General features: G+C 37.4%; 1 protein-coding gene across 6 annotated transcripts in view; it reads left to right on the forward strand.

Annotated features, from left to right (window-relative positions):
* Nucleotides 1-26,693, forward strand: part of LOC115221201 (genetic suppressor element 1) — a 221,354-nt gene that overhangs the window by 183,651 nt on the left and 11,010 nt on the right. For 2 of the 6 annotated variants that reach the window (XM_036511015.1, XM_029791360.2), the window contains exons 3-11: nt 5,833-6,051; nt 13,265-13,458; nt 13,591-13,751; nt 14,352-14,543; nt 17,004-17,216; nt 18,552-18,817; nt 19,642-19,925; nt 20,937-21,756; nt 25,942-26,160. In XM_036511015.1, the coding sequence (XP_036366908.1) occupies nt 5,833-6,051; nt 13,265-13,458; nt 13,591-13,751; nt 14,352-14,543; nt 17,004-17,216; nt 18,552-18,817; nt 19,642-19,925; nt 20,937-21,756; nt 25,942-26,160 (2,568 nt within the window). Of the gene's footprint in view, nt 1-5,832; nt 6,052-13,264; nt 13,459-13,590; nt 13,752-14,351; nt 14,544-17,003; nt 17,217-18,551; nt 18,818-19,641; nt 19,926-20,936; nt 21,782-22,176; nt 22,232-25,941; nt 26,161-26,693 lie in introns of those variants that run through there. The other 4 variants (XM_036511019.1, XM_036511016.1, XM_036511017.1 and 1 more) reach the window with 4 other exon arrangements.

Here is a 26,693-nt window from a genome sequence, read left to right on the forward strand (position 1 = left end):
GTACCTACCTACCTACCTATCTATCAATCTATCTATCTACCTATCTATCTACTTATCTATCTTCCTTATCTACCTACCTAGCTACCTACCTACCTATCTATCTACCCATCTACCTACCTATCTATCTATCTACTTATCTATGTACCCATCTACCTATCTACCTACCTACCTACCTACCTATCTATTTATCTATCTATCTACCTACCTTTCTGTCTGCCTATCTATTTATCTACCTATCTATCTACCTACCTTTCTGTCTACCTATCTATCTACCTACCTACCCATCTATCTATCAATTTATATACCTACCTACCTATCTATCAATTTATATATCTACCTACCTATCTATCTACCTATCTTTCTGTCTACCTATCTATTTATCTACCTGTCTATCTATCTACCTATCCATCCATCCACTGGAACTACACATTCTCACACACACACAAACACACTGTTCTTGTTGTTTATAGTGATAACCTGTGCAGTCCTTCAATTCTTTGTTTTGATGTAAAAGTTGAGCAACAGTCATAGAAATAGTTTTAATGTTGGAACAGAGTTTATCACACACAGCTGCACAACATTACCACACACACACACACACACTCTCTCTTACATACATAATTATTACCACACATACACATTTCATCCAGTGAATAAACCCCTCCTCCCACCTCCAGTTTTTTCTTTTCTTCATAAACTATTTCAATATTGAATGGAATATAGTGAGGTCTACTTCATGGCTTCACTTTATTTATACTCTCTTTTCTGTGTCTCTGCTTCTATCACACTTGCTCTCTCTCTCCCCGTGTATGTGTGTGTGTATGTATATATGTGTATATATTTCTGTTTGTATCTCTCTCTCTCTCTCTCTCCATCTATCTATCTTTTTAATCTCTCCTACAAACTATTTTCGCTGTCATTAAACTTTTTAATTATAACTGAGACATAAAATTCTGTCTCTCCCCTCATGGCCATCCTTTAATGACTGAGTCTACTACAAGCATTGTTTGTGGTTGCTTGATTTGCTAAAAAAAAAACATAGTACCCAACTCTCCCTCATATAACACTCTACTACAGTGCTTTCAAACTTTTTCCTGGAGTGGAACCCCAAGGACACATTCAACTGGCTCGGGGAACCCCTGTGCTATAATTTAATAGTCTAATGCACACATATCTGCACAGAAGAATTAAAAATTACTGCCGATTTTAGAAATTTTGTAACTTCTTGCGGAACCCTGGTTGAAAACCACTGCTCTACTATATTAAAGGGAAGGATATATTAGCTGAAATAAGACAGGATGGTCATGGTTGGAATGTTTGTCTGTATCACCAAGAACTAAAACAACAACATTACACAACTAATGTCCTAAATTTCATTTCGCTTTTGTTTGTTGTTTCATTCAACACCAAGTCGCAAACAAAATTCCTTCATTACCATTAATTGATATTCTAATTATTAATTAACCAATATTCAATATTGTTAATGAATATTAAATAGCATCAAGTCATAATATGTGAGCCTCTATTAATCTCACTCATCTGCCAGACATAGCAGCGAAATCTCCCTTAAATTAAGACTTTAGTCTTGAAAAGTGAGCATCACATTGAGTAATGTGATCCTGTGTATACAATCTTTGAAAGACAAGCAGAGCAGGTCATGCTGGAATATCTTTGATTAGTCAGGATTCTAAACAACAACTATATGCTTTTGTTATTCTCCCAGTAATATTTATCAGTCTGATTTTGGTTGTTTTTCCTTCTATTTCTTCATAAACATTAATCCTGGAAGCTCTTTTACTTTCATTTTTGGTATTCTTTTCCTAACCCAGCAGTCCTTGTAGCCAATGAGGAAAGGATTTAATATTAAAAATAACTTTGTCGTTATTAAATGGGTGTTTAGAACATGAATTAACATCTGATTTTACTGAAAGACCATTTTAAAACGGAGCTTTTATCATTGAACTCGGGGCCAATTTCAGACAAGTTAATTATCAAAAGAGTTAAGATGGTGAATCCTCTGACATTCGTTTGGGCTATTTACAACAGGCTTTTTCAGTTTCTGTGTACTAAATCCATTCACAAGGCTTCGGTCGGTCTGGAGCTGTAGTAGAAGACACTTGACCAAGGTGTCATGCTGTGGGGCTGAACCCATAAACATGTGGTTGGAAAGCAAACTTCTAAGCACCACAGCCCCACCTGAAAATTCTTTCTGCACATGGTGTCCATCAAGGAAGTCACTGAAGATCATTTATCAACTTGAAGACCCAAGGATGTTGAAATTGTGCTGTTTTCCACCTGTCTGTCCCACCACACCACAGTCACAGCTAATTAAAGATTGTCTTTATCATGTAACCTCGTTAGAATAAATCTCATTTTGCACAAGAGCCATTTTGTCTGAGTCCCCTTAAGTATAGCTTGGCTTGCTAGAAATAAAAGCTAGATCTCCCTTAAATCACATACTACTCATGTTAAAAAGTGGACATGTTAATGTATTCACCCCCAGATATACACAAACCTGATCACAGATTATGGTGTGATGGTCACTAAATCTCTCTTGATCATGAATATTTAAAATAGATCTATTGATTTCCATTAGATCATGTAAACTGTTGTCATAGTAACAAAGACTCTACACTGATCACATTTGATAAGTTGTCATGGTAACATAGACTGGAAGGGGTTTGCATTTATCTGATAGGTTACCATGGGAACATGGACTGGATGTTGATCACATCTGATATGTTGCTATGGTAACATAGACTGGGTGGGGTTTGCTATCAGCTTCTGGTGTAGGGAATCATCACAAAGATTCAGGTCTTCTCTTTATAGAAGACCCTAACATTTAAAATTTTTTTCACTGTTCTGTCGATATTAGTGAAGGTTCTTCCTGCAAGATCAGTGGAGGGTCCACTCCACACATGTATGCACACACGCGCACACACACACACACACACACACACGCTGAGTTAGTGAGGTGGGAGGAAGGCAGGAGAGTTAGCCAGAACTCTGTAGGCCCCTCTCTCAGATGGAGATTGTTTAAAGCCTTTACATGAATAATGAATATAGCTGAAGTTTGTGGTTGCTTGTAACAACAGAATAAACCCTAGGCTCCAGGCTGTTAAGAGGCCAAATATGACATTCATGTTGATTTTGTAATCTTAAGCATCTCTGGTGGAAATTGATGATAATTAATAATTGAGTTTTTTCAAAGCTCCACTCTAGATTTAATTGTCTTGAGAAGACTCATTAATTAGTATTTTTGAGTTTGTCCTTTTTTTAATACTTGTTATCTTTGATCAGCTGAGTTTATGTCTGATATAGAGTTTTGTGTATATACCCTTGTGATTCCTGTTTTACTTAGGTGGACCCTCTAAGTCATTTGATGCTGGAAAAAACCCCCATTATATTTTTGTAACTAAGTATTAATAGGAATTGTTTAGTAAGATATTTTGTATATTGCAGAAGTATAACCAATTTATGGCACATAAACTTTAGCAACAAAATCTTATTTGGACCCCCAAGGATCATGTGAACCCCATTTGAAAATCAATCAATCTATCTACCTCTCTCTCTCTATCTCTCTCTCTTATAATAGCATTCTTGTGTGTCTTGGGTTTTACTTGTAAGTTCTTGTTATTTTGTAATGTTTATATTCCGAATATATATATATATATATATATATATATATATATATATATTATTGTATGCTTATATACTGGAAAGGGATGTGTGTATGTTGTGTTCAGTTGAAGAAACATGGTAGGTTGTGACCAAACTAAGAAACAATATCAACAACAGAAATACCCAAAATCTGTTCAATATTTCAAGATAAATTCAAAATTGGTGTTTTCTTGTTAGAACTGTTTCATTAGTTTATATATCTATCTATCTGTCTGTCTGTCTATATATATTACTGCACCAGGTAAATTGTTTAGCTGTGTCTTCCGACTTTATGTTCTGAGTTCAAATGCCACCAAGATTGACTCTACCTTTCATCCTTTCGGGCTCGATAAAATAAGTACCAGTTGAGCACCGGTGTTGATGTAATTGACTTCCACCCTCTCCCACGATTGCTGGCCTTGTTCCAAAGTCTGGAACCATAATTAACCCTTTAGCATTCAGATTACTCTGTCAAATATGACACATATTTATTCACATTGTTTTGAATCAATCATGCATTATCTCATAGCTTTGAGATTTCAGTGATGTGGATTTTTTTTTTTTCCTTTTAAAATGAGATTATAAAGTTGGTGTGAGAAACTGAATCTGGTCAGTTTGAACATAATACAGATAGAATATTTGGGCCAGATATGGCTGGTTTTTGCTGCTAAAGGGTTAACTATCTTATTATTAGGGTTACCCACAAAGTTTTCTCACTGTTGTTGTTCCTTAGCTCCTGATACAGGCATTTTAGCAATGATCATCCATCTTCTAGTTGGACATAATATAGTATCTAGGCCTACATAATCTAAAACAGTAAGGTATGATCTGTAAGGGACTTCTGTCTGGTCACACAACCGTGTTGTAGTTAATTCATGTTACAAAGTGTGTGTGTCTGTGTGTCACAACTTGGTTATCCATTTTAATGTCTTTTAATAATAAGAAATGCAGATGGCAATTTTTTTTACTTTGGTGTATCAGTGGTTGAGTAGTTTTGTGTCCTTTATTGTTCAAAATTAACGAAGTGTAAAACTAAAACACATGTTGTAATCAAATAGATTCACGTGTTAAGATGTAGACCATTCTCTGGTTTAAAATCATTCTTTCACTACTTCTTTTCAAGTAGTTTTGATCTTCCTGTTTTACCTGTCAGATTCCATCAACTCAAAAAGTCTTCCAATAAAAAAAAAGTCTTGAACAAAATTTTGTTTGAAACATGATTCTATCTCTTTTTCATTGGTCCAGTTTCCCCCCGCTTTTCTCGCATTTTATTCTAATTTATCTGATTACCAGGTTTTAAATTTTTCCTTGAATTTCCTTTTCTTTGTTTTGTAATTTTCTTTGAAGATGTGTGTGTGTGTGTGTGTGTGTGTGTGTGTGTAAGTGGGTATGTGTGTGTACGCTCACACTTATTATTGGTATTTCTAGAATCCAGAAAAATCCGTCTTAATTCACTTCCTTGTACAGTTAGTTGGGCCATATTTAAAGCTGACAGCAGGAAACAGTTTCCTAGTTTCATTAAAACTAAATATTTTCTTAAGATATTGTTTCAATTATCATCAGTAATTAGTGTTAATTATCAATAAGGATGTCAACAGTTGTTTAACCCTTTAGGGTTCATATTGCCCCGTCAAAAATAACGCTTGTTTATTCATATTATTTTGAATTAATCATGCATCGTCTTGGAGCTTTGAGGTTTTGATGGTACGATTGCTTATTCTTAGAATGGCATTTTTGGGTTTTGTGACTTGCCAGGTCTGGCCAGTTTGAACATAAAGCACGTAAAATATTTGGGCCAGATATGGCCAGATTAAATGCTAAAGGGTTAACCCTTTCGTTACTGCATTTATTTTGAGATGCTCTGTGTTTCCTTCAATTACTTTAAATATAACAAAGAATTTAGTAAAATAACTTGGTTATCATTAAGCTAGTGTTAGGAACATAAATTGTGACTAAGGTTTGATGGAAGATTTTAATTCAAACCTTATGAAAATAAGACATTTGTACTCAGAGCCAGAGCCGGTTTCAGCCGGGTTGGTAACGAAAGGGTTGAATTGATCAGAAATCCGTATAATCTCCCCCCCCCCTCCCCAACACACTGAAGTTTGCTGGTCCTTAAACTTGTTGTCTTTCACTATTTAGGATGTATGCTCATGACTGGTTTCTTTTCAGGACTCCCCCAGGGTGCCAAGCCCCCACCCCTCACCATGGTCAACTCAGGTGCATCCAAAGTGACCCGAAATACAGCAACTGTGCAGCCCCTCAGTCAGGTATCATCGTCGCCTAGCAACAGTGTGACCTCGATCAGTGGCAACGCTGCCCTGAATGCCACACGCACATCTAGTTTTGCAGCTGCACTAAGGAAATTGGCTAATCAAGCCAAAGATCCAGGTAATTGCACCTCCTTGTGCATGTCTTCACCGCATCATTCTTGTTATTGCTAATTGCGTTTTTACCCATCACTCTCGTCCACCGCTAATCATCATTCCCCGTCAATCTTTTGAAATTTCCCCCTCCTCCTCCTCTACCATTCCCTATGTGATTCATGGCTTCTTTCTTCGTTAATCCCAGTTCTTTTGTATTCATTTATTTGATTGTTTGTTATTATTATTATTAATTACCAGCAATTATATCATGGAACAACCATTTTAACTATTTACAAAAAAAAAAAGCCTTGTAAACTGAGGTGTCGATATTTTTCTTGCATCCCTGTGACTGGGTCTCATCGGTGACCAAATCTGGACAAAAACATGAATACTTCAAGAAACACATGTAAAGTGAACATAAGTTTTTTTTGTTTTTTCTTCCCCCCTCTTTACATGTGTGTATTTTCAAAATGGTTAAACTGGTTCTTCTATGATATAATTTCATTGTCTATTTCAACGCCATTGGATCAAGCCACTTGCTATACAACTCTACAGTTCTGAAACATTAATTAACAATTATCATTTACAGGCGTCTTTTTTTCTTCTTTTTTCTCCTTCTTTTTCTTTTATTGTTGTTTGAAATTTTAATAATGGTTTCTTTGTTATATTTCATTTGCATATTTTATCCAGATGTGACCTGGTTGCTGATGGACGCCCAGAATCTGTGATCATTATTCCTAATCCAATCTTCATTTCAGTACTAGCTCCATGTTCTCTCTTTCGCTATATATATATATATATATATATATATATATATATAGTTGCAGGTATTTCCCAGCTACATGGTTCCAGGTTCAGTCTCACAGCGTGGTACTTGGGCACGTGTCTACTACTATAGCCTCGGGTCAATTTGGTAGACGGAAACTGAAAGAAGCCCATTGTGTGTGTGTATGTCTTTGTGTCTGTCCCCCCATCACTGCTTGACAACTGGTGTTAGTCTTTTTTTGCCGAACCATTAGGTTACAGGGACATAAACACACTGATAGAATAAGTACTAGGCTTAAAAAATAAGTCCTGAGGTTGATTTTTCTGGCTAAAATCCCTTAAGGCAGTGCTCCAGCATGGCTGCAGACAAATGACTGAAACAAGTAAACAAACACACACACACACACACGTTGTTAGAATTTACAGAAGACAAAAGCCAGAATATGAAGACAGCTAAAAGAACCACAAACAGGTGTATTAGTTTTGATGCTCAGAAAGAAGAATGGAAAAGTCTTTGACATTTCGAGCCTACACTCTTCAGCAGAGAAGGACGAAAAAAAAAAAAAAATGGAGAGAGAACGGGGGAGGGTGCAGAAGGAAAATTATGTGTAGGGATTAACCGTTCAACATGATGAAAATATATACTTACAGACACACAAATATATATATATATGTGTGTATATTTGTGTGTGTATGTGTATATATATATATATATATATATATATATATATATATATATATAACACACATCACAACTATCATATTCTCCACTCCTCATTTTACCCTCTTATCACCTTTATATAGAGAGATCCCTGTTTGGTGAAAGAGGTTTTACATATCCATTAAATCTCTCTCTCTCTCTTCTCTAACTTCCCCCCCACCCCCCATCTCCCTGGTTTATATTTATTTACTTTCTATTGTTGTTGATGTTGTTTGTATTTCAGGAATGCCACACTACTGCCTACTCTTTCCTCTCTGACCTATTCTATAATGCCTGCCTGTCCCAGCTGTGACTGCCAAATGTCAACAGTCCTCTTAGCATTTCTCTACTTCATGTATTTTCACCAATTTTTTCTTCTTCTTCTTCTTCTTCTTCTTCTTTGTTATCATTTTTCAAGAAAAATTAATATATTACTTCATATGACATTTATTTATTTATTTCAGAAGCATATGAATACATTTCTAACTAATTAACTGTCCCAATCCAAACACTCTATTTATTATTATTATTATTATTATTATTATTATTATTATTATTATTATTATCATTATTATTACTATTATTACTATTATCATTATTATTATTATTCACTCACAAAATAATTTTTCTTCATCTTTTTTTTCTCTCTCAATGCACTGAAAATTGTTCGTATCTTGATGATGTTATTTACATTTAATTAATGATTTCAGGGTCATAACTCACATGCAGCAGTCTACTATTATTACAGATATTATTATAACAAGACATAGTTCACATGGATCTACAATTACTACTACTATTACAACTACTACTACTACTACTATCATTATTATTATTATTATTAATTAGGCGGCAAGCTGGCAGAATCATTAGCACACTGGACGAAATGCTAAGCAGTATTTCCCCCCATCATTATATTTTGAGTTCAAATTTCACTGAAGTCGACTCTGCATTTCATGCTTTCGGGGGTTGATGGAATAAGTACCAGTTATGCACTGGGGTAAATGTGATCGAACCCCCCCCCCCAAAAAAAAATTTCAGGCCTTGCACCTATAGTAGAAAGGATTATTATTATATTATTATTATTATTATTATGTAGTTTTATTTTTATAGTGTGCTTTCACTTCACTACCAAGCGCAGCTCTGTGTGCCTTGGGTATGTGCTGTGATTTGTTATGTTATTATTATTAAGAAGACGGCGAGCTGGCAGAATCCTTATTGCATCAGACAAAATGCTTAGCAGCATTTCATCTGTCTATGCTGAGGTTCTGCTGAGGTCAACTTTGCCTTTTGTCTTTTGTAGAGTCAATAAAACAAGTACAGGTTGAGCCACTGGGGTTGATGTACCCGTCTTGCTCCACCCCACAAGTTTCAGGCCTCGTTGCTCTAGTAGAAAGAATTATTATACCAAGGCTGAGGGGGGAGTGGATTGATGGAATTGTTGGAACGTTAAACAAAATGCCTTGAGTATTTCTTCCAGTTGTGTATGCTCTGGGTTCAAATCACGCAAATGTCACCTCTGCGTTTCACCCAGTCTGGGTTTTGTAAAATAAAGTGCCATTTAAGTACTGAGGCCTAATGCTATCAACTAGCTCCCTCCTTTCAAGACTGCTAGCCATCTGCTTAAATTAGAAACAATATTATGTCCATGGCAGAATATATTTCAGCATATATATATATATATATATATATATATTATATATATATATATATATACACACACACACACACACATTATATAATGATGATTATGAAACTTCATGTAAATTTTGAGGTAGTAATTATATTGTGTGTGTGTGTATATCAAACAGGCTTCTGTTGGTTTCCCTGTACCAAATTCACTTACAAGGCTTTGGTCAACCTGAGTCCATCGAAGAAGACACTTACACAAGCTAATATGCAGTGGGACTGAACCCAGAACGATTTGGTTGAGACAAACTTCTTACTACACAGCCATGCCTGATCTTTTTTTTTTTTCGTTGACAGTCCCTAGTATTAAATATGTTATTGTTAACTTAACTGTTATTTTTTCATGCAGATGGTGTCCCTGGATCATTAAATTTCCAAACATTCCCATTTTCTTCCCCCCCGTCCTGTCATTCTGACCTATGGCTGAACGATAGTAACGATAACCCCACCACCTCTACAATAATGTCGCTTCTAATTAATGTGAACAGAAAACATCAAGTAAAAGCTATCAACACTTTCATGCTTAATTAGATATATTATTACGATATAATATGCCATAATTAAATATATTTATATTAAGTAAATTAATCAATATAAATAACTAGGATCTAGACTATCAGAGGTGATTGTCTGTTTCAAAGGTGTTAATTTAAAGAGTTTTAAATTTCCAGAATATCTGGCAATTTTAAAACACTTTAATTTTTTACAGTTATTTTCACAAATGAAAATTTTTAACAATTTTTTTTGTTTCAATGAGATTTCCTCATGAGTCCCTAAATATTCCTTACACAAGACATAGGTCTAGGGTAAATATATGATGTTCATGCCTTTCCTAGGGTGTGGGGCTGGAGGCTAAGCTCATTATGAGCTTATCACTCCACCCCTACCTCATTAGTCTCTCTCTCATTCATTCATTTGGCTCTTTGCTTTTTGCTTTTTAATGTTCCTTTTGCTGTAAATATTGTTGTTTTTATCTTGTTGCAGCCAAAATTTGTGGAATTCTGAGGAATTGCAGACATAACCTGACAACCAAATATTACTTTCATTTTAGTCTTGTTTTAATATATTTTCATTCCATGTTCCGTTTTAACATTGTGTGTGTGTGTGTATGTATTTATGACCAATTTTAATTCTTTATTTATTACCCTTTGATTTGACTATTAACTTTTAGTCAGTTCTGATTTGTGTTAACTGTTAACCTTTAGTCAATTGTAATTATGTTAACCTTTAATCAGGTCTTCAAGTGTTTTTGTTACATTTGTGCGTTACTGTGGAATTATTAAGCTAGCTCTAGAATAACCGTAGCGTCGACTGTGAATGTCGGCAATAAGAGATATTATATGAAAAAATGACATTTAAAAAGTAAGTTTCATATGATCAGGGCCATTTGATAGTTTAATTAACCTCTTATTAAACTAGAACTGATCTATTCCTTCACAGTCTTTCAGTGGGGTTTCTGATCTTGAGAACAGGTAACAAACATATTCTATGTGTGGCAGCAATACGTGACACATGATTGTATAACGGTGGCTTACTGTATTGGGTTATGACCCTTTATGGTTTGGGTTCTCACCCTGCTGGAATTGAGTTTGCCCATTATTCTGTGTGGGACTGGGTCCCAAGAAGAATAAGATAATACCAGGGAAGTAATGGCACTGATTTCATGAATTGCCCTTCTGTCACTCCCTCTTCTCCTTCCCATAAATGTATGCTTTGTACCTGTAAGAAAACCTTATGGGGGGATAGTGGTGGTGGTGGTGGTAGTAGGGATGTCGGTTGTTGTAGTAAATCTATTGATTCTACAAAGGTTTATAAAACTAATGAGGAAGCTTTTGTTGTGTCCACCTGCTAGAAATAGCAAGTAAATTCTTTCAAATATATCCAACAGTTTTGGGGCTTTTAAAAAAAAAAAAAAGCGAAGGAACATTGGACAGTGTTGTCCAAATCCAGAAAAGGTGGAAGTGGTCATAGTTGGAATGACTTTGAGCCAAGGTGTACTCAATTAGGACAGACCTGGGGCATCTTATTTGTTCAGTAATTGGACTGCAGCCCTGCTGGGTCCCTCTTTGAAAAGTTTTAGTCAAACAGATCACCCTCGGTACTTTCCTTTCTTTTTAAGTCTCTTACTTACTCTATTGGTGTCTTTTGCTGACTAGTAAGTTATGAGGATATAAACAAACCATCACCAGTGGTCGAATGTGGCAGGGGTGGGGAGGCAAGTTGACACACCCACACACATTGATACGATGAGCTTCTTTCAGTTTCTATCTATCAAATTCACTCACAAGGCTTTAGTCAGCCTGAGGTTATTATAGAAGACACTTGCCCAAGGTGCCACACAGTAGGATTGAACCCAAAACCATCTGGTTTCATGGTTCTATTGAACAAACACTTTATTTTCTCTACCGTGATGGTGCTCATGTTCCAGTCCCTAACTGTTTTTAACATCCACCGATTTATTTTCAAAATTAAAAGATTCACTGCTGGTGATGATGTATAGTTAACAAGTTCACTTAGTGGATCAAGTTGTTTCAGCAGTAGCACATTGGACAGGTGTCTTCTTTCATAGCCTTGGGTCAACTAGTATGTTGGGACTGCCATCTATCATAATCTCAGATTGACCTGTGTGTTGGGTGTAAAACTGGATTGATGAAAACTGTATGGAAAACCTTTGGATAATCCTTAAATGTTCCCAAGTAGTGGACTTAATCCTTTACTTTGTTCCTTGTCACTACCTTGTCCCTGGATACCTTTAGTAGAGTCTACTAGAGTGGTGAAACCCCTTGAGAACTTTTAGTTCACTTTGTTGCAAATATTCAGAAAGCAAGTCTTCCATCTAAGAATATCTTCATAGTTTGGTGTCCTGCTGTTTTAGCAGGAACCCTTGAATTGTGTCTTCCTCACTTTCTCTAGTCACTGGTCTCAGAGATTCAGTAAAGGTCATTTGATGCTACACTCTCCCCCTTTTTTTTTCTCCCAACAAAAGCAGATGTATGCACAAGCACACACATGTATGCAAAGGTGCGCTTGGTCTTGTGGTTAGCGTGTTGTACTCATGGCTGCATGATTGTCTTGCTTCTCGGTCGAGGCAGTGCATTCAGCGAAACACTCCATTCCACGTTGCTCTGTGATTACTTCAACATCTGACGTGCAACACAAACATCTGATCACTATAAACAAATCATCTCTGCAGGTTATTCAGCAAGAATCTGAAGAACCCTCAAATTACAACAGGAGAGACCCCCCCCCCCAATATAATTTAGCTTCAGCCAATAACTTGCATAAGCGGAGGCTTTACTGAGTCATTGTTATGCAGCTGCATTATGAAGATGAAGGATAGAGACTGAGTGGAGTGACATATACAACCACTCTCTACTCTCAGATTTGTCCTGCAATTAGCAATTTCACTTTTATTGTTTCTGAAAGATGTTAATTATTTATATAAATATTAGAAATGCTGTGCCTCTGACTCCACTGCCATTATTACTACCACCACCACCACTACTACTACAATTTATATTGATTAAAATTCTTCTATTGTATGAAATAAAAGGTTTAAGGACAGTATGGGCATAGCTGTGGTTAAACTCACTTTGTTACTACTTAATTCGGGGGTCAATCACGTGTAGCAATACCTCAAGCATCTTCTCTACTCTCACACAAATGTGAGTGAATTTAGCAGACAGAAACTGTAGAGAAGCTTGTGTGTGCATACACACATACTTATATATACTGCATATATACGCATCTGAGTGAGAAGGTCATGGTTTTTATACTTTCTGGTCACTCTGCACTTCTGAAGATCTGTGGAGTAATAAAAAAAAAAAAAGCCTTTACTTGATAAACAGAACAGCTGGTTATCGGAAGGGCATTTGGTTGAGAAATCCGCCCCCTCTTAGAAAATTCCTGTTCATCCTGTATTAGCATAGGGAAACAGATGTTTAACAAACAAGTGAATGAATATATAAATGTGTGTGTGTGTATAATAATGATGTGGCAGGGTTGAATTTTTCATCAATTAAAATGCATTTCGTATTGTAAAGGCAAATTGAATTTTGAATATTTTTCTTTGTTCCTCTTGTAGATGATGGTCCTAGTGTGAAAGCTGTTCCAACAACAAGTGTGAGTCCCCGATCCTCAACACCGAAACGTGGTCCTCCTCCATTGGTTTATTCAAGCCAGTCATCATCATCATCATATCTGACCCCACCCCCTGTAGTGACAATCGCTCCAACTCAAGCTCACCCAACACACCTCCACTCAGAAGCTCATTCTCAGGTAATGTCACACTCAATACGTTTGTCTGTTTGTCTTTGGCACAACTTCCTGCCATGCCACATTCTTCTTTGTATCTTCCACTTTAGCCTATCTTTCTTTCTATGGATTTTTTTCTTTCTTGTTTTATTTCAGAATTTGGAACGTACTCACTCCGTACAAAGCTCATCTTCATCGCTCTATGACCCCCTTACTATAAAACAGGAAAGAGACCACCGACCCTTGTCATCACAATCTCGAGATGGTGACACAGCAAAAGAATGCATTATCCAGCCATCCCACAGGTTGGTTAAAAAGTTAGGATTGCTTTTTGTCATTTCTCTGGAATTTAATTTTTTTTTTCCTCTTTTACTGCTTAATTTGCCCTCAGTTTCCTCATTATTTCACTCGTAATCGAGCGGTTACTGTTTATATCTCGTTCCGAGATTTATTATTGTTTTCAGACAGTTTTTCTACATCAGTGACAGTGGTTACTGTGAAAAACATTACATATTGTTTGTAAGGGGGACTCCTTCATCGAAGACCGGTGCTTACCATGCGTTGACAAGAGGCAATTACCTCGAAACTATAGCCCGTATGTAGTACTCGGGTCTTCGAGGGAGGATGACCTCCCTTTGCAAACAACACAAGGACACTGAGATAGTGTCTAAAGTCCTTCTGGTGACGTTGATCGCCTGGGGCTAAAAGCATCAGTAACCACCCCCCCCCCCCCCCCCATCAGTGGCTAGCCACATTTAGATGGCTGATACCCTTTACGTTGTCAAGTGGTTACTGTTTATATCTCGTTCAGAGATTTATTATTGTCTTTCATTAAAATAATAACAAAAAAAAAACCCAAATCGACTCAAAATTCCCACTTTTCATCACAAACTGTAATTTTCCTTTCTATCTTTCAGGACTACATCATCAGCTTTATCATCATCATCATCTACACACGGCAGAGATGACCTTCCTCCCAGAGGTTTCCAACCATATAGACCAGAGGAAGAGATTCGGCCTATGTTAACATCCCCTTTTGGTTTGGATGCCGCTTACCCATATCACCCAGCACTATTTGCACACCAACCCTACCCTCATCCTGCATTTAGGTATTGCTATATAGTTTCTTTAATAATTTTATATACATCATCATACTATTATATAGCCTCTTCAGTAATTCTACATACATCAAGGCACTGTTATATAGTTTCTTCTGTTTAGAAATTCTACATACATTTGAGGTACTGCTATATAACTTCAGTAATTATACATACATCAGAGTGTTGCTTTATATCTTCTGTAGTTCAGTAATTCTACATATATATCCTGGTATTGCTATATAATATTGCTATGACTCATTTACTCTTTACTCTTTTACTAGTTTCAGTCATTTGACTGTAGCCATGCTGGAGCACCGCCTTTAGTCGAGCAAATCGACCCCGGGTCTTATTCTTTGTAAGCCCAGTACTTATTCTATCGGTCTCTTTTGCCGAACTGCTAGGTGACGGGGATGTAAACACACCCACATCAGTTGTCAAGCAATGCTAGGGGGACAAACACAGACACACAAACACACACACACACACACACACACACACACACACACACATATATATATACATATATACGACAGGCTTTATTTAGTTAAATTGCTTTACTTACAATTTAACCAGAGATGTCTCTCTGAAAATACACCCAATTTCCTTCTTGATACAGTGACCACCTCCCAGCATTGGTTTTCTCCAGTTCAGGAATAATTTTGCAGTTTTCATAGTAAACTTCATTGTATTCTCTTGTCTGAAATGACCAGCTTTTTAGTGGATGTTTCAATTTAGAGAACAAAGAAAAAGTCTGTGGAGACTCGGTCCGTAGAGTCTGGCAGCTGGGAACATGATTCATCCCCTTTGGAAAAGTCTTAGATAAGAGAGGACATACCAATAAGTTATTGGTTGTGGTGCATCATTTAGCTTTTCTTTACCCGTACCTTAGGTCTCTTCCTTTGCACTGCCTCTCTCAAATGTGTCGGGACGTCCAAGTAAATCTCTTTCTAGATTGTCTGACCTTGTGGAACAAACTCCTGACAAACAACACCCATCTATATCACTTTCATATTGGGAATAACGTTGGGGATTTTTGGTTGCAATGCTACTGATCCAACTCTCGGAAATGACTGCCTTTTTATTTCGATATCATAGTTGTACATCCACATAATAATAATAATAATAATAATAATAATAATGAAATTATTGTACACAGTGCTCAGGTGCACCACAACTTGTCAAAAGTGCATATAAAGCATATGCAGTAATGTACAAATGTCTGGGAAGTGAACAGTGTATGAGTCAGATACATGCTTGCGTGTGTATGGAGGGGAGGAAAATCAGGTGTAGCGTTGGCGAAATCTCAGGAAGCATGGACGTTGTCACTACATTTGAAAAATATGATGAAACAGCTCCTGACTGGTTCTTTTGCATTCACAGATTTTGTGATAACATACTGCATCTTCGGTTTCCCTCTTAAAAGCATGTGGTACAAACTTTTTCAGATGCCTGCTCTTTCCTTGTAAACTTCACAGACAGTCAGGCAGCAATTTCCGTAGATCAACACCCAATTTAACAATCCTTTGCTATGGACATCCTTCTCCACTTGAAGAACTTGTACAGCTCAAACAATCCTTTCCGTTGGTCTATTGTAACATTAGAAAAATCTCCATATTTGAAACAGAATTTCACACAAATATGTTGTTCTGCCAAATCCTTCTCTGTTTCATTGGTGACAAATCCCCAAATTTAAACAAATGGCTCACTCTAGCACATGTAGACTGTTGACTAAAATTGTAGTGGTTTGATGTGGCTTTGTGTGACTGAAGATCAAATGCTCTTACACCATGCTGCAGTCAGATGCACACTGCACCAGCAGCTTCATCATCATCATTGTGGTTATTTACATGTTAAAGATATTTTCATTGTTTGTTTATTGAAACATCCTTTAACCCTTTAGTGTTCAGATTATTCAATCAAACATAATGCTTATTGATTCCCATTGATCTGAATTAATCATGCATTATCTCATATCTTCAAGATCTTGATGGTGTAATTACTTAATGTAGAATAACATTGTAGGGTAGGCGTGAGAGCCTGGATCTGGTCAGTTTGAACATAAAACAGATTAACCATTTTGGCCGGATATGGCCGGTTTAAATACTAAAGGGTTAAAGCAGGAATTCATTTTTTGCCCCCGCCAGATATTTCATAATTAATTTTTTAGAGTAGGAAAATGAGAAAATGTAACTTCTGTTGATTCTGTGGAAAAAGCTAAGAACTGAACTCAAAACCCATTGGGTTACAGATGTATATATATATATATATGTATGTAGTTGCCTGGTCCTGTGTTTAGATACATGATCTGTGTCATACATGAAATGCTTTACTATTTATTTCAACCTAAATGCTGCTGCTATTACTGTTTCCTTCTAGAACCATTTTATTTTTTTCCTTTTTTCGTTTTCTTTTTTTTTTTTGACCCCTTAAATTGGCTAAATCTCTCTAAGGCTTTTGTTTCTCTTCCAGTCGTATTGATGATCCTTTAGTTTTAGAACGATGCCGATTGATGCACCCGCACTTCATGACATTTCCACCTCCAGGTATCATTCCACCTCCGGGAGTACATCCTTTTTTATCATCTAGTCGTTATCCTACAGATCTTCTCCATCAACAGTACCCACAGTACCTGCCAAACAGTTCTCGTCTGGCTGGATATCGGTCACCTGGACCAAATGACAGGTCGGTACATTTATGATTTTATTCTCTTTTGTCTAGTTATGGTCATAATTTTTTAGGAGAGTGGAGTGTATTTAATATAGCAAATTGTGATTTATTAAACCTTCCCCAGCTGTGAAAGTATCAGAGTTGATCCTCTTTGAGTTTGAACTCAGAACTATGGGACATTGTAAAGTGTTTAAGATTCTCACATGACACTATGATCTCCTATGTCACACTGAACAGCTACAATTTAAACAAACAAACAAGTATATAGACATAGCTGTGGGGTTAAGAAGCTTGCTTCCCGACCTTGTGTTTTGGGGTTCAGTTCCATTGTGCTGCTCCTTGGACAAGTGTCTTCTACAGCAGGTAGGTGGAAACTAAAAGAAGCCAATCGCACACGTGTGGACCCTTTCCTGACATCATGTGAGGGTTGCAGATGGGCATAGGAAATATTACTTGGCTGCTTTGAAACAGGTGAAGGTTGGCGGCAGGAAGGGCATCCAGCTGTAGATAAGCTGCCTCAACAAATATGTCTTTGCCATGCAAGCATGGGAAAGTAGACATTAGCTGAAGGTGGTGAGCTGGCAAAAATGTTAGCACGCCGGGCGAAATGCCTGGTGGTATTTCATCTGCTGCTACGTTCTGAGTTCAAATTCCGCCGAGGTCGACTTTGCCTTTCATCCTTTCAAGGCCGATTAAATAAGTACCAGTTAGGCATTGGGGTCAATATAATAACTTAATCCGTTTGTCTGTCCCCTCTGTGTTTAGCCCCTTGTGGGTAGAGAAGAAATAGGTAGACATTAGCTGGAGGTGATGATGACAATAATTCAAACAATTTTTTTTATAATTCTTATCTCCTTGCATTCAATTTTCCGTGCTAACTTTTATGGGTTCGACAGATTTCTTAAACCCAACTTTTGCATGGTAGTAGGAGTGCACTTGTGCACCATTCCACAATTTGATGACAGTACATTTTTACTTGTATCAAACTGTGGAATCTACAGCTGTGACAATTCACAGTTCTATGTTGCCAGGTTAGCTGTGGGAGCATGCATTGGTGCAGCTTATTGCTCCATTCACCATTAGTCAGTATATTCCTGGGTCCCCCTAGATGACCCTTAGAGCAGCGTCCCAGTCAGTCCCCATCTCTGCAAGATCACCCTCATCTGCCATGATCATGTGGTATGTGATCAACCAACATAAGTCGTTTATATGTTGTGGCGATAGAAAAATAGAAAAATAGATAAGTGGGTTGGCAGAAAATAAAACAAGGATAAACGTCCTTTCTTTCAATCGTATAAACAACATTTCTTACTTCATCCTAAAGCGTTTGATGTCGTTTTGTCGTTTTAGGTCAAGGGCTGACGACGAGAAAATCAAACGAATTGACAGTGATCGAGAGATTGAAAGAGAGAAAGAACGAGAGAGGGAACTAGAGAGGCAAAAGGAATTTGAGCAGCGAGAACAACAACAACAAGAAAAGGAACGTCTCCGTGAACTGGAACGACAGCATCAATTGGAGCGTCAACATGATGCCGATCGCAGAAAGTCCGAAGTGAATTACATGCGTGAAGAAGAGCGCCGACATACACTGCAACAGTCAGATTCCACTTATTCAGGTTGGTACAGTGTCTGTTGTTGTCTTGCTTTGTCCTGTTGTGTGTGTGAGGGAGAGTTTGCATGCATCTCATTATCTAAGCCTTGTCCTATTGTGTGTGTATATCTGTATGTTTGCATATACCCTTATCTCCAGTAATATTTTCCATCAAATTTATTCTGCTGTTGATTTCTCTCTCTTATATTATTGTTTAGTTCATCTACATTTTAGTAAAAGTCTTACTGAAGCAGAAATGGATGTTGAGGAGTAAAAATAACTAGTGCTAGTCAAGTCTAGGACCTGGTTTCAACTCCCTGTAGCTCATGTCAGTAATATCTTTAACCCTTTCAATACCAACCTGGCTGAAACCGCCCCTGGCTCTATAGTACAAATGCCTTGCTTTTATAGGTTTTGAATTAAAATCTTCCACCAAACCTTAATCACAATTTATGTTCCTAACACTAGCTGAACAAGAACTAAGTTATTTTACAAAATTCTTTGTTATAGTTAAAATTAATTGAAAGAAACACAGAACATCTTAAAATAAATACGGTAACGAAAGGGTTAAAAAAAAGTTCAAATGCCATGTTTAGCCCACTATCTGTTTCATGCTTCTCCAAGAAACATTTCTATGTATTATTATCATATTCCTAACTTTTGCTAAAAGAAGTCCTTCTCAAGAACTCTCTATCAGAGCCATTTCATATAAGAATATAGTTCCAAAGAAGTGAATGTCAAAGACTGACATTCCTTATTAGTAAAACTATTCCCTCTATTCTGAGTTTGGTACCAATCTTTTTCTCTGTTTCTACTGCTAATTTAATGGTAACAATTTTTCTTGTCCAGGTTCAATCACTCAGGGTACCCCCAGAGATTTATTGTATGTGGAGCGATTAGCTCCATCCCAAAACTCCTCTAATGGACTTCCCGAGCAGGGACACCATTCACAACGAGGGAGGCGCACTCCCTATGAATCCGGAGATCATTGTAGTAGTAGCGGCAGCAACTTGATGTCTGTGGCCAGCCACCAACTAAAACAGGAACAGGAAGTTCATCCCACCAGCCGACATAGCACTAGTCCAGCAATGCACCATGAAGACCGTCGTAAACACCATTCGTATTTGGCTAAGGTAAGCCAAAGATTCCTGCCGTGTTTTTGTTAATTTGTTATATTTTCTCTCTGTATGAATTGACTGAACAGTTTTGATGTTATTGACTAGAAATAGCTGTCAAATGTCCCTCAAATCATTGCTTATGGAGAACATATTGAATAATATATATTTCTTTACTGCCCACAAAGGGCTAAACACAGAGGGTACAAACAAGGACAGACAAAGGGATTAAGTCGATTACATCGACCCCAGTGCGAAACTGGTACTTGATTTAATCGACCCCGAAAGGATGAAAGGCAAAGTCAACCTTGGCGGAATTTGAACTCAGAACGTAACGTCAGACGAAATACCATTAAGCATTTCGCCTGGCATGCTAACGATTCTGCCAGCTCGCTGCCTTCACATTGAATAATATAGAACTAGGCAGGCACAGGTATGGCCCTGTGGTAAGAGGTTTGTTTGCCACCCACAAGGTCTTGGGTTCAGTCCCACTGCATAAAAGATTGTACAAGTGTCTTCTGTTATAGCCCTGGGCTAACTGAAGCCTTGTGAATGGATTTGGTAGACAAAACCTGAAAGAAACTCATCATGTATGTGTGTGTTACTGTCTCCTTAATCTTTCCTTCATGTGATAGTTGTAAGCAAATATCACCATCAAGCAAGCTGTATCCTTCTTTTCCAATCTGCCATAAAAACATATCTGGCCATGAGGAATATTTCTTTACATGGAAATAGGTGAGGGTTGGCAACAGGAAAGGCATCCAGCTGTAGAAAATTTGCCTCGACAAATTTTATCCAATATATGCATGCTTGGAAAAGTGGATGTTAAATGATGATAATAACGATGATATGCTATTCCTGAAAACAAGGTATGATGGTCACAAGGTGGATAGCCTTAGATCAGCAGATTGCTCAATCAGGGTTAAGCTGAGGCCTAAACAACAATAATTGGAATTTGCTATTTTACCTCTATTAGCTAAGGTGTTGCTATAGACTGATAACTGAATATTCGTGTCTTTTCTTTTGCAGAATGATTTCACCATTCCCCGTCTTTCTAAGGAACAATCTTCTAATGTAAGTAATAGCAACTCTTCAAGCCATTCAAGCAATCAGAAGTCCTCAGACAAACATCACGATACACAAGATGACCGGCGTTCAGTCAAACCACCCCCGCTTGTTGCACCTGTCCGCTCCGGATCGAACAGCGATCTCGAACGAACAGACAAAAACTCTGAAAGTGGCCTATTTCGGCCATACGATGTCCTTCATCCATACCGATACCCCAGCCACCCCTACCCTGATTCTCACAAAGCAGAAAAGATTAATTCATACGATAACAGCAGCGGTCGAAGTAGTAGCAACAATAGGTCTAATGAACAGTCATCCCTCACCAAACATGAACCCCCGAGTGAGGGCCCCTCCAGGCAGCGAAACACACAAGAGGAGTTTCAGTTTGACATCAACTCGAGTATCTGTTCTCAGGTAGTAAACAAAGCCCATCCCCCTGAACTCCCCAACCACTACAGCAGTTATTTTCGGAGCGGCTTCTACGACCGATCTCTATCAGTACACATCAATTCAGTAGTCGACGCCTCTTTCCATATTTACCCTGACCAGAACTTAGTCAGCAAGTTAGACTTGGAGGAAGCGAAGATGAGAGAATCACGTCTGAACGGAACATATTGTAGTGATAGCGAAGAAGACGAAGAACTAACTGTTGCCATGGAAATGGAAAGGAAGCAGCAGCTGTGTATCATCACAACCAACCCACCTTTGGCACTAGACAAATCACCAAGCAAAATGCGTTACTTAAAGTCTATGGGTTTAACAACTCATTCGCGAAGAAGAGGTAAGCCTGCCGATGTATTTAACCCTTTGGTGTTCAGATTACTCTGTTAAATGTAATACTTTTTCACTCAAATTGTTTTGAATTAATCATGCATTATCTTACAGCTTTGAAGTTTCAATGATGTGATTGTTTATTTTTAGAATGACATTGTAGGTTAGGTGTGAGAGGCTAGATATTGCCAGTTTGAATATAAAACATGTAGGATATTTGGGCTGGATATGGCCGGTTTAAATGCTAAAGGGTTAACTCAAATATTTCAATTAAATTCTGTTGTGTCTGGGGAGAGTCATTTTCTTTTTGTGCCTTATAATGTAACACACTCACTGGTAAAATTTCCACTTATTTCTTATTTTTATTTATTTTTTCCTAAAATTTTCGTTGCGTCTTGCAACCTTTTCAATAGTCTTGACTCCGAAAACGAAATATTTCAATTAAACATCCATTTAAATATCTGAGATGAATTGTTGTTAATGAAGTGAATTAGCTTTATCTTGTGAGGGGGAAATACTTTACAATATTTACATCTTACACTTTGTTTTCATCGGTTTGTGCAGGTTGTTTAGCAAAAACTCTACCCTCATGTGTTGTCTTTGACGAGATATTTCATTATTATATATAATATTATACATACTTCCAGGTTTGCATTTGGGCTTCTGTCATGTTTAGACTTCTGTTCAATTACATATATATATATATATATATATATATATATAGGCCTGCCTAATCAGTAATCAGTGGGGTGACATTCAATAGCTACATGTTGACATGAAGAGTGATGACAATGACTTTGAAGTTTTGGCCCTGCAAATCAGTCGTGGTACCTCTGCAGATCAGTCGTGGTACCCCTACAGATCAGTCATGGTACCTCTGCAAATCAGTTGTGGTACCCCTGCAAATCAGTTGTGGTACCCCTGCAGATCAGTCATGGTACCCCTGCAGATCACTCATGGTACCTTTCAGTGGCTGAAAACGTATGTTCTATATTTACTAATTGGTTGTTACAAGTGTTGTTGGTGTTATTCCATAGCACAGTACAGTTCCTACAGACACACTGCTACTGTTCATTGTCCTAAATAACAACACTATTGTCTGTGACTATTTCAAGTGAGATATATTGGCCACTGGTGGCTTGCGAAAGCTGTTGTATGGTCTGTTCGTCTGTTCATTACGTTTGAGCGTTTGAGATAATTAAAGAACAAACCCTGCAGAGAGTGTATCATTGAAATGGTGCCAAGATGACTAGAACCAAATATCTATCTACTGCCAAACTGCCAAATTTAGGTGTCTGACAGTCTTGCTGACATAAGTACTGCGTTGCTCTAGAACTTAATATTAATGAGCAGGTGTAAAATGTATTATTACATTAAAATACCTGTTGACCGAGTGAGTGTGAAAAGGGTAAAGCATATCCTTTTACCTGCTTCAGCCGTTCAGCTATGGCCAACCGGATGGAAGTGGTAATTCTTAAGTATGTGTAATATCTAAGAAATAAATTCTTCAGTATATATTCATCATCATCATCGTTTAACGTCCGTTTTCCGTGCCAGCACGGGTCGGACGGTTCGACCGGGGTCTGGGAAGCCAGGAGGCTGCTCCAGTCTGATCTGGCAGTGTTTCTATGGCTGGATGCCCTTCCTAACGCCAACCACTCCGCGAGTGTAGTGGGTGCTTTTTACGTGCCACCGGCGCAGGTGCCAGGGGAGTCTGGCAGCAGGCACGATTGGTTGGTGCTTTTAACGTGCCACCGGCACAGAAGCCAGTCAAGGCGGCGCTGGCATCAGCCAAGGTGGCGCTGGCATATTATTTTCAAATTTTGGCACAAGGTCAACAATTTTGGGGGCAAGGGGAAAGTCATTTACATTAATCCCAATGCTCAACTGGTCCTTATTTTATTGACCCAGGAAAGATGAAAGTTGATCTTAGCAGAATTCATTCTCAGAACTTGGTGGACAAAATACTGCTAAGCATTTTATCTAATTTGCTAATGATTCTGCCAGAATGCTACCTTTCTTCGATATATAATATTTTTAAAAAATTGTTTTCTAGAAATGTCCGAAATTTGTCAAAATGGCAGGTTAGGGTTTCAAAATTCGTAACCAAACAGGTAAACAGTCACAGATTAAGGATAATGTGTTAATCCTTCACTGGTTTCAAATGATGGACTGTTGCCATGGTGGAGGCATCACCTTCAAGAGTTTTAGTTAATCATATCAACCCCAGTATCTATATTCTCAATCTTTTATTTGTCAAATGGCTATGATACATATTTGATACAACACCAGTTTTTATACATAAGTTAAACACAGTGACATACACACAATATATATATATATAATCTTCATCATCATTTAACGTCCATGTTCCATGCTGGCATGGGTTAGACGATTTGACTGGAACTCGTAAACTGGAGAACTACACCAGGATCCAGTTTCATTTGGCATGGTTTCTACAGCTGGATGCCCTTCCTAATGCCTATATATATATTTTTTTAGATATGGTATATTCTGTTAAGAACATAGTAGAGTACAGTGTAAAGCTCGTCCACCTTCAGATTTCACACTGTGCTATCCAGTAGTAGTATTATACATACTTCCAGGTTTGCATTTGGGCTTCTGTCATGTTTAGGCTTCTATTCAATAATATATATATATATATATAGAGGCCGGCCTAATCAGTAATCTGTGTTTCATTGTATCGGTATATTTCAGGCATAATCTGTAGTTGCATATATTATATAATGATCAAGCAATACTCAAGATTGAATATCAACGAAACTATTGTAAATGTATGTAATTACACAGCTTGGTCAACTGAAGTTTTTAGATGTGATCTAAATAAAATAAAATAACACACACACATTTTATGTATGTACGTACTATGCAATGGCTAGTAGTAGCTGGGCTCTCACTCGTAAAGTCATGGGTTTGCTGCATTATCCCACTGTACTGAACTGAAATAAGTACCTGCTGACTGCTGATGCAGATCTCTCTCCATTGAGCTGAGTTTGAGAGGCTTTGCCCTGGATTATACAGGGATTCTAAAACAGTGAAAGCATGGCACATGCTACCAAGTTGTGCATATTTGCAAGTGGTTTTACAGATTATATATTTATCTTGCTTTGACTTCATGTTAAAGTTTTAAATGCATGTCACTGTAATCCTTTGTCTCCAAGCTTCCATAAAAATGTGTCTAGTCATGTGGAATATTGTCTTGCTTAGAAACAGGTAAGCATAGAAAAGTGAACATTAAATGATTGTGTGTGTATTAGTATTGTTGTTATTATACTGGCGAGCTGGCAGAATCGTTAGCATGCTGAGCAAAATGCTTAGTGGCATTTCATCTGTCTTTATGTTCTGAGTTAAATTCTGCTTAGGTCGACTTTGTATTTCATTCTTTTGAGAGTTGATAAACCTGTGGAGTACTGGAGGTCAATGTAATCGACTTAGCCCCCACCAAAATTTCAAGCCTTGTGCCTATAGTAGAAAGGATTATTATTATCATTGTCAAAACCCAAAAAGCTTCACAAACTGTTATTCAGAGTTTCAGTATTCAAGTACTGTTTTTCCCACCTTGTTTTGCACCTATGTGCTTACGTGTGTGTGTGCACGTCCTCGCGTTGTGTTTTCTCTTGGTGTTTTCATGTTTGGATTAACTTTATATATATATATATATATATATATGTATGTATGTATGTATATATGGTATAATGCCTTGTGCAGAACCTTTTATTGTTGTGAGATGAATTTTTTAATGCAATCTGAGTAGAAAAACAATGCATTTGTTTACATACTGTTATAAGAATAAGTCACATACTTTTGGCTTTCATTGTGTGAAGAAACAATAAAATATGTCTTACTTATAAGGCCCATGAGGGTCAAAGGGCATCCATGTGCAGGAAATCAGCCGTTACAAGTTTCAGTCTAACTCCTGTCAGCATGGAAACGGAATTTTAAGAAAAAAAAATGTATTCTGGTTATTGAATGGGGACACTGTGCCCTTGCGTGTTGCAAGAGGTGGTTATAGGTTTAGTGACAGGAAGAGCATCCTTCTGTAAAATACTGCTTGTGAAAAGCTAACTATGCCAGTAAAGAAAGGTGAAGGTGGAAATGTTTTATATAATAGATTAGATAAATTTTTTGCTGTGTCAATGTTTGTAATGTGATTTTTTTTTTTTTTTTGTTCTAGATTTAGAATTTGACCGTTACCGCAAACGGCGACATATGTTCCGGGAAGGCAGCTTAAGTCCAGTGTCGACGCCAGAGAACAATCCAGAACCTGTGACCAAACTAACTGTACCACCAGTTTACGTCTCGGAACAGATGTGTATGCAAAATGACTACAAACAGAAATGTCGTTATCTCCACTCATTTCTACTCAGTCCACTTACTGGCGATAAGAAAAAAGGTACGACTAGCTTTTATTTGTTGTTGTTGTAGTTGTTGTGTTAATTCCATGTCAGTTCTGATCCAGCACACACAGGGTTTGATCTATATAGTCACAAATTACTGTTTTAAATGTACCAAGTTTTAGCTGTAAACAATACTGCACTCTCCAGTGTACAGTGGTTAATACCATATCTTAGTCGGGGAACCACTCTGCACCCTTGCCTATACAATCTGTATGGCGCCTTGGTCAAGTGTCTTCTACTATAGCCTTGGGCCAATCGAAGCTTTGTGGGTGGATTTTGTAGACAGACTAATTATGCTGTGTATGTATGTGTGTGTATATATATGAAATAACAATGATATAATGAAATAACAATGATATAATTAAATTATACCATATACAAAAAACATTTTTTCTATATGGTATAATTTAATTATATCATTGTTGAATTGATAAATGGTGGTTCTTCTCTAATTTATATACATATACATTGTGAAATTTGATTTAGTATTGCTAAATTTAATTTTTCCCTGTAAGTTTGGAATAATATT

Source organism: Octopus sinensis, linkage group LG18, assembly GCF_006345805.1.
Source record: "Octopus sinensis linkage group LG18, ASM634580v1, whole genome shotgun sequence".
Taxonomy (NCBI): Eukaryota; Metazoa; Mollusca; class Cephalopoda; order Octopoda; family Octopodidae; genus Octopus; species Octopus sinensis.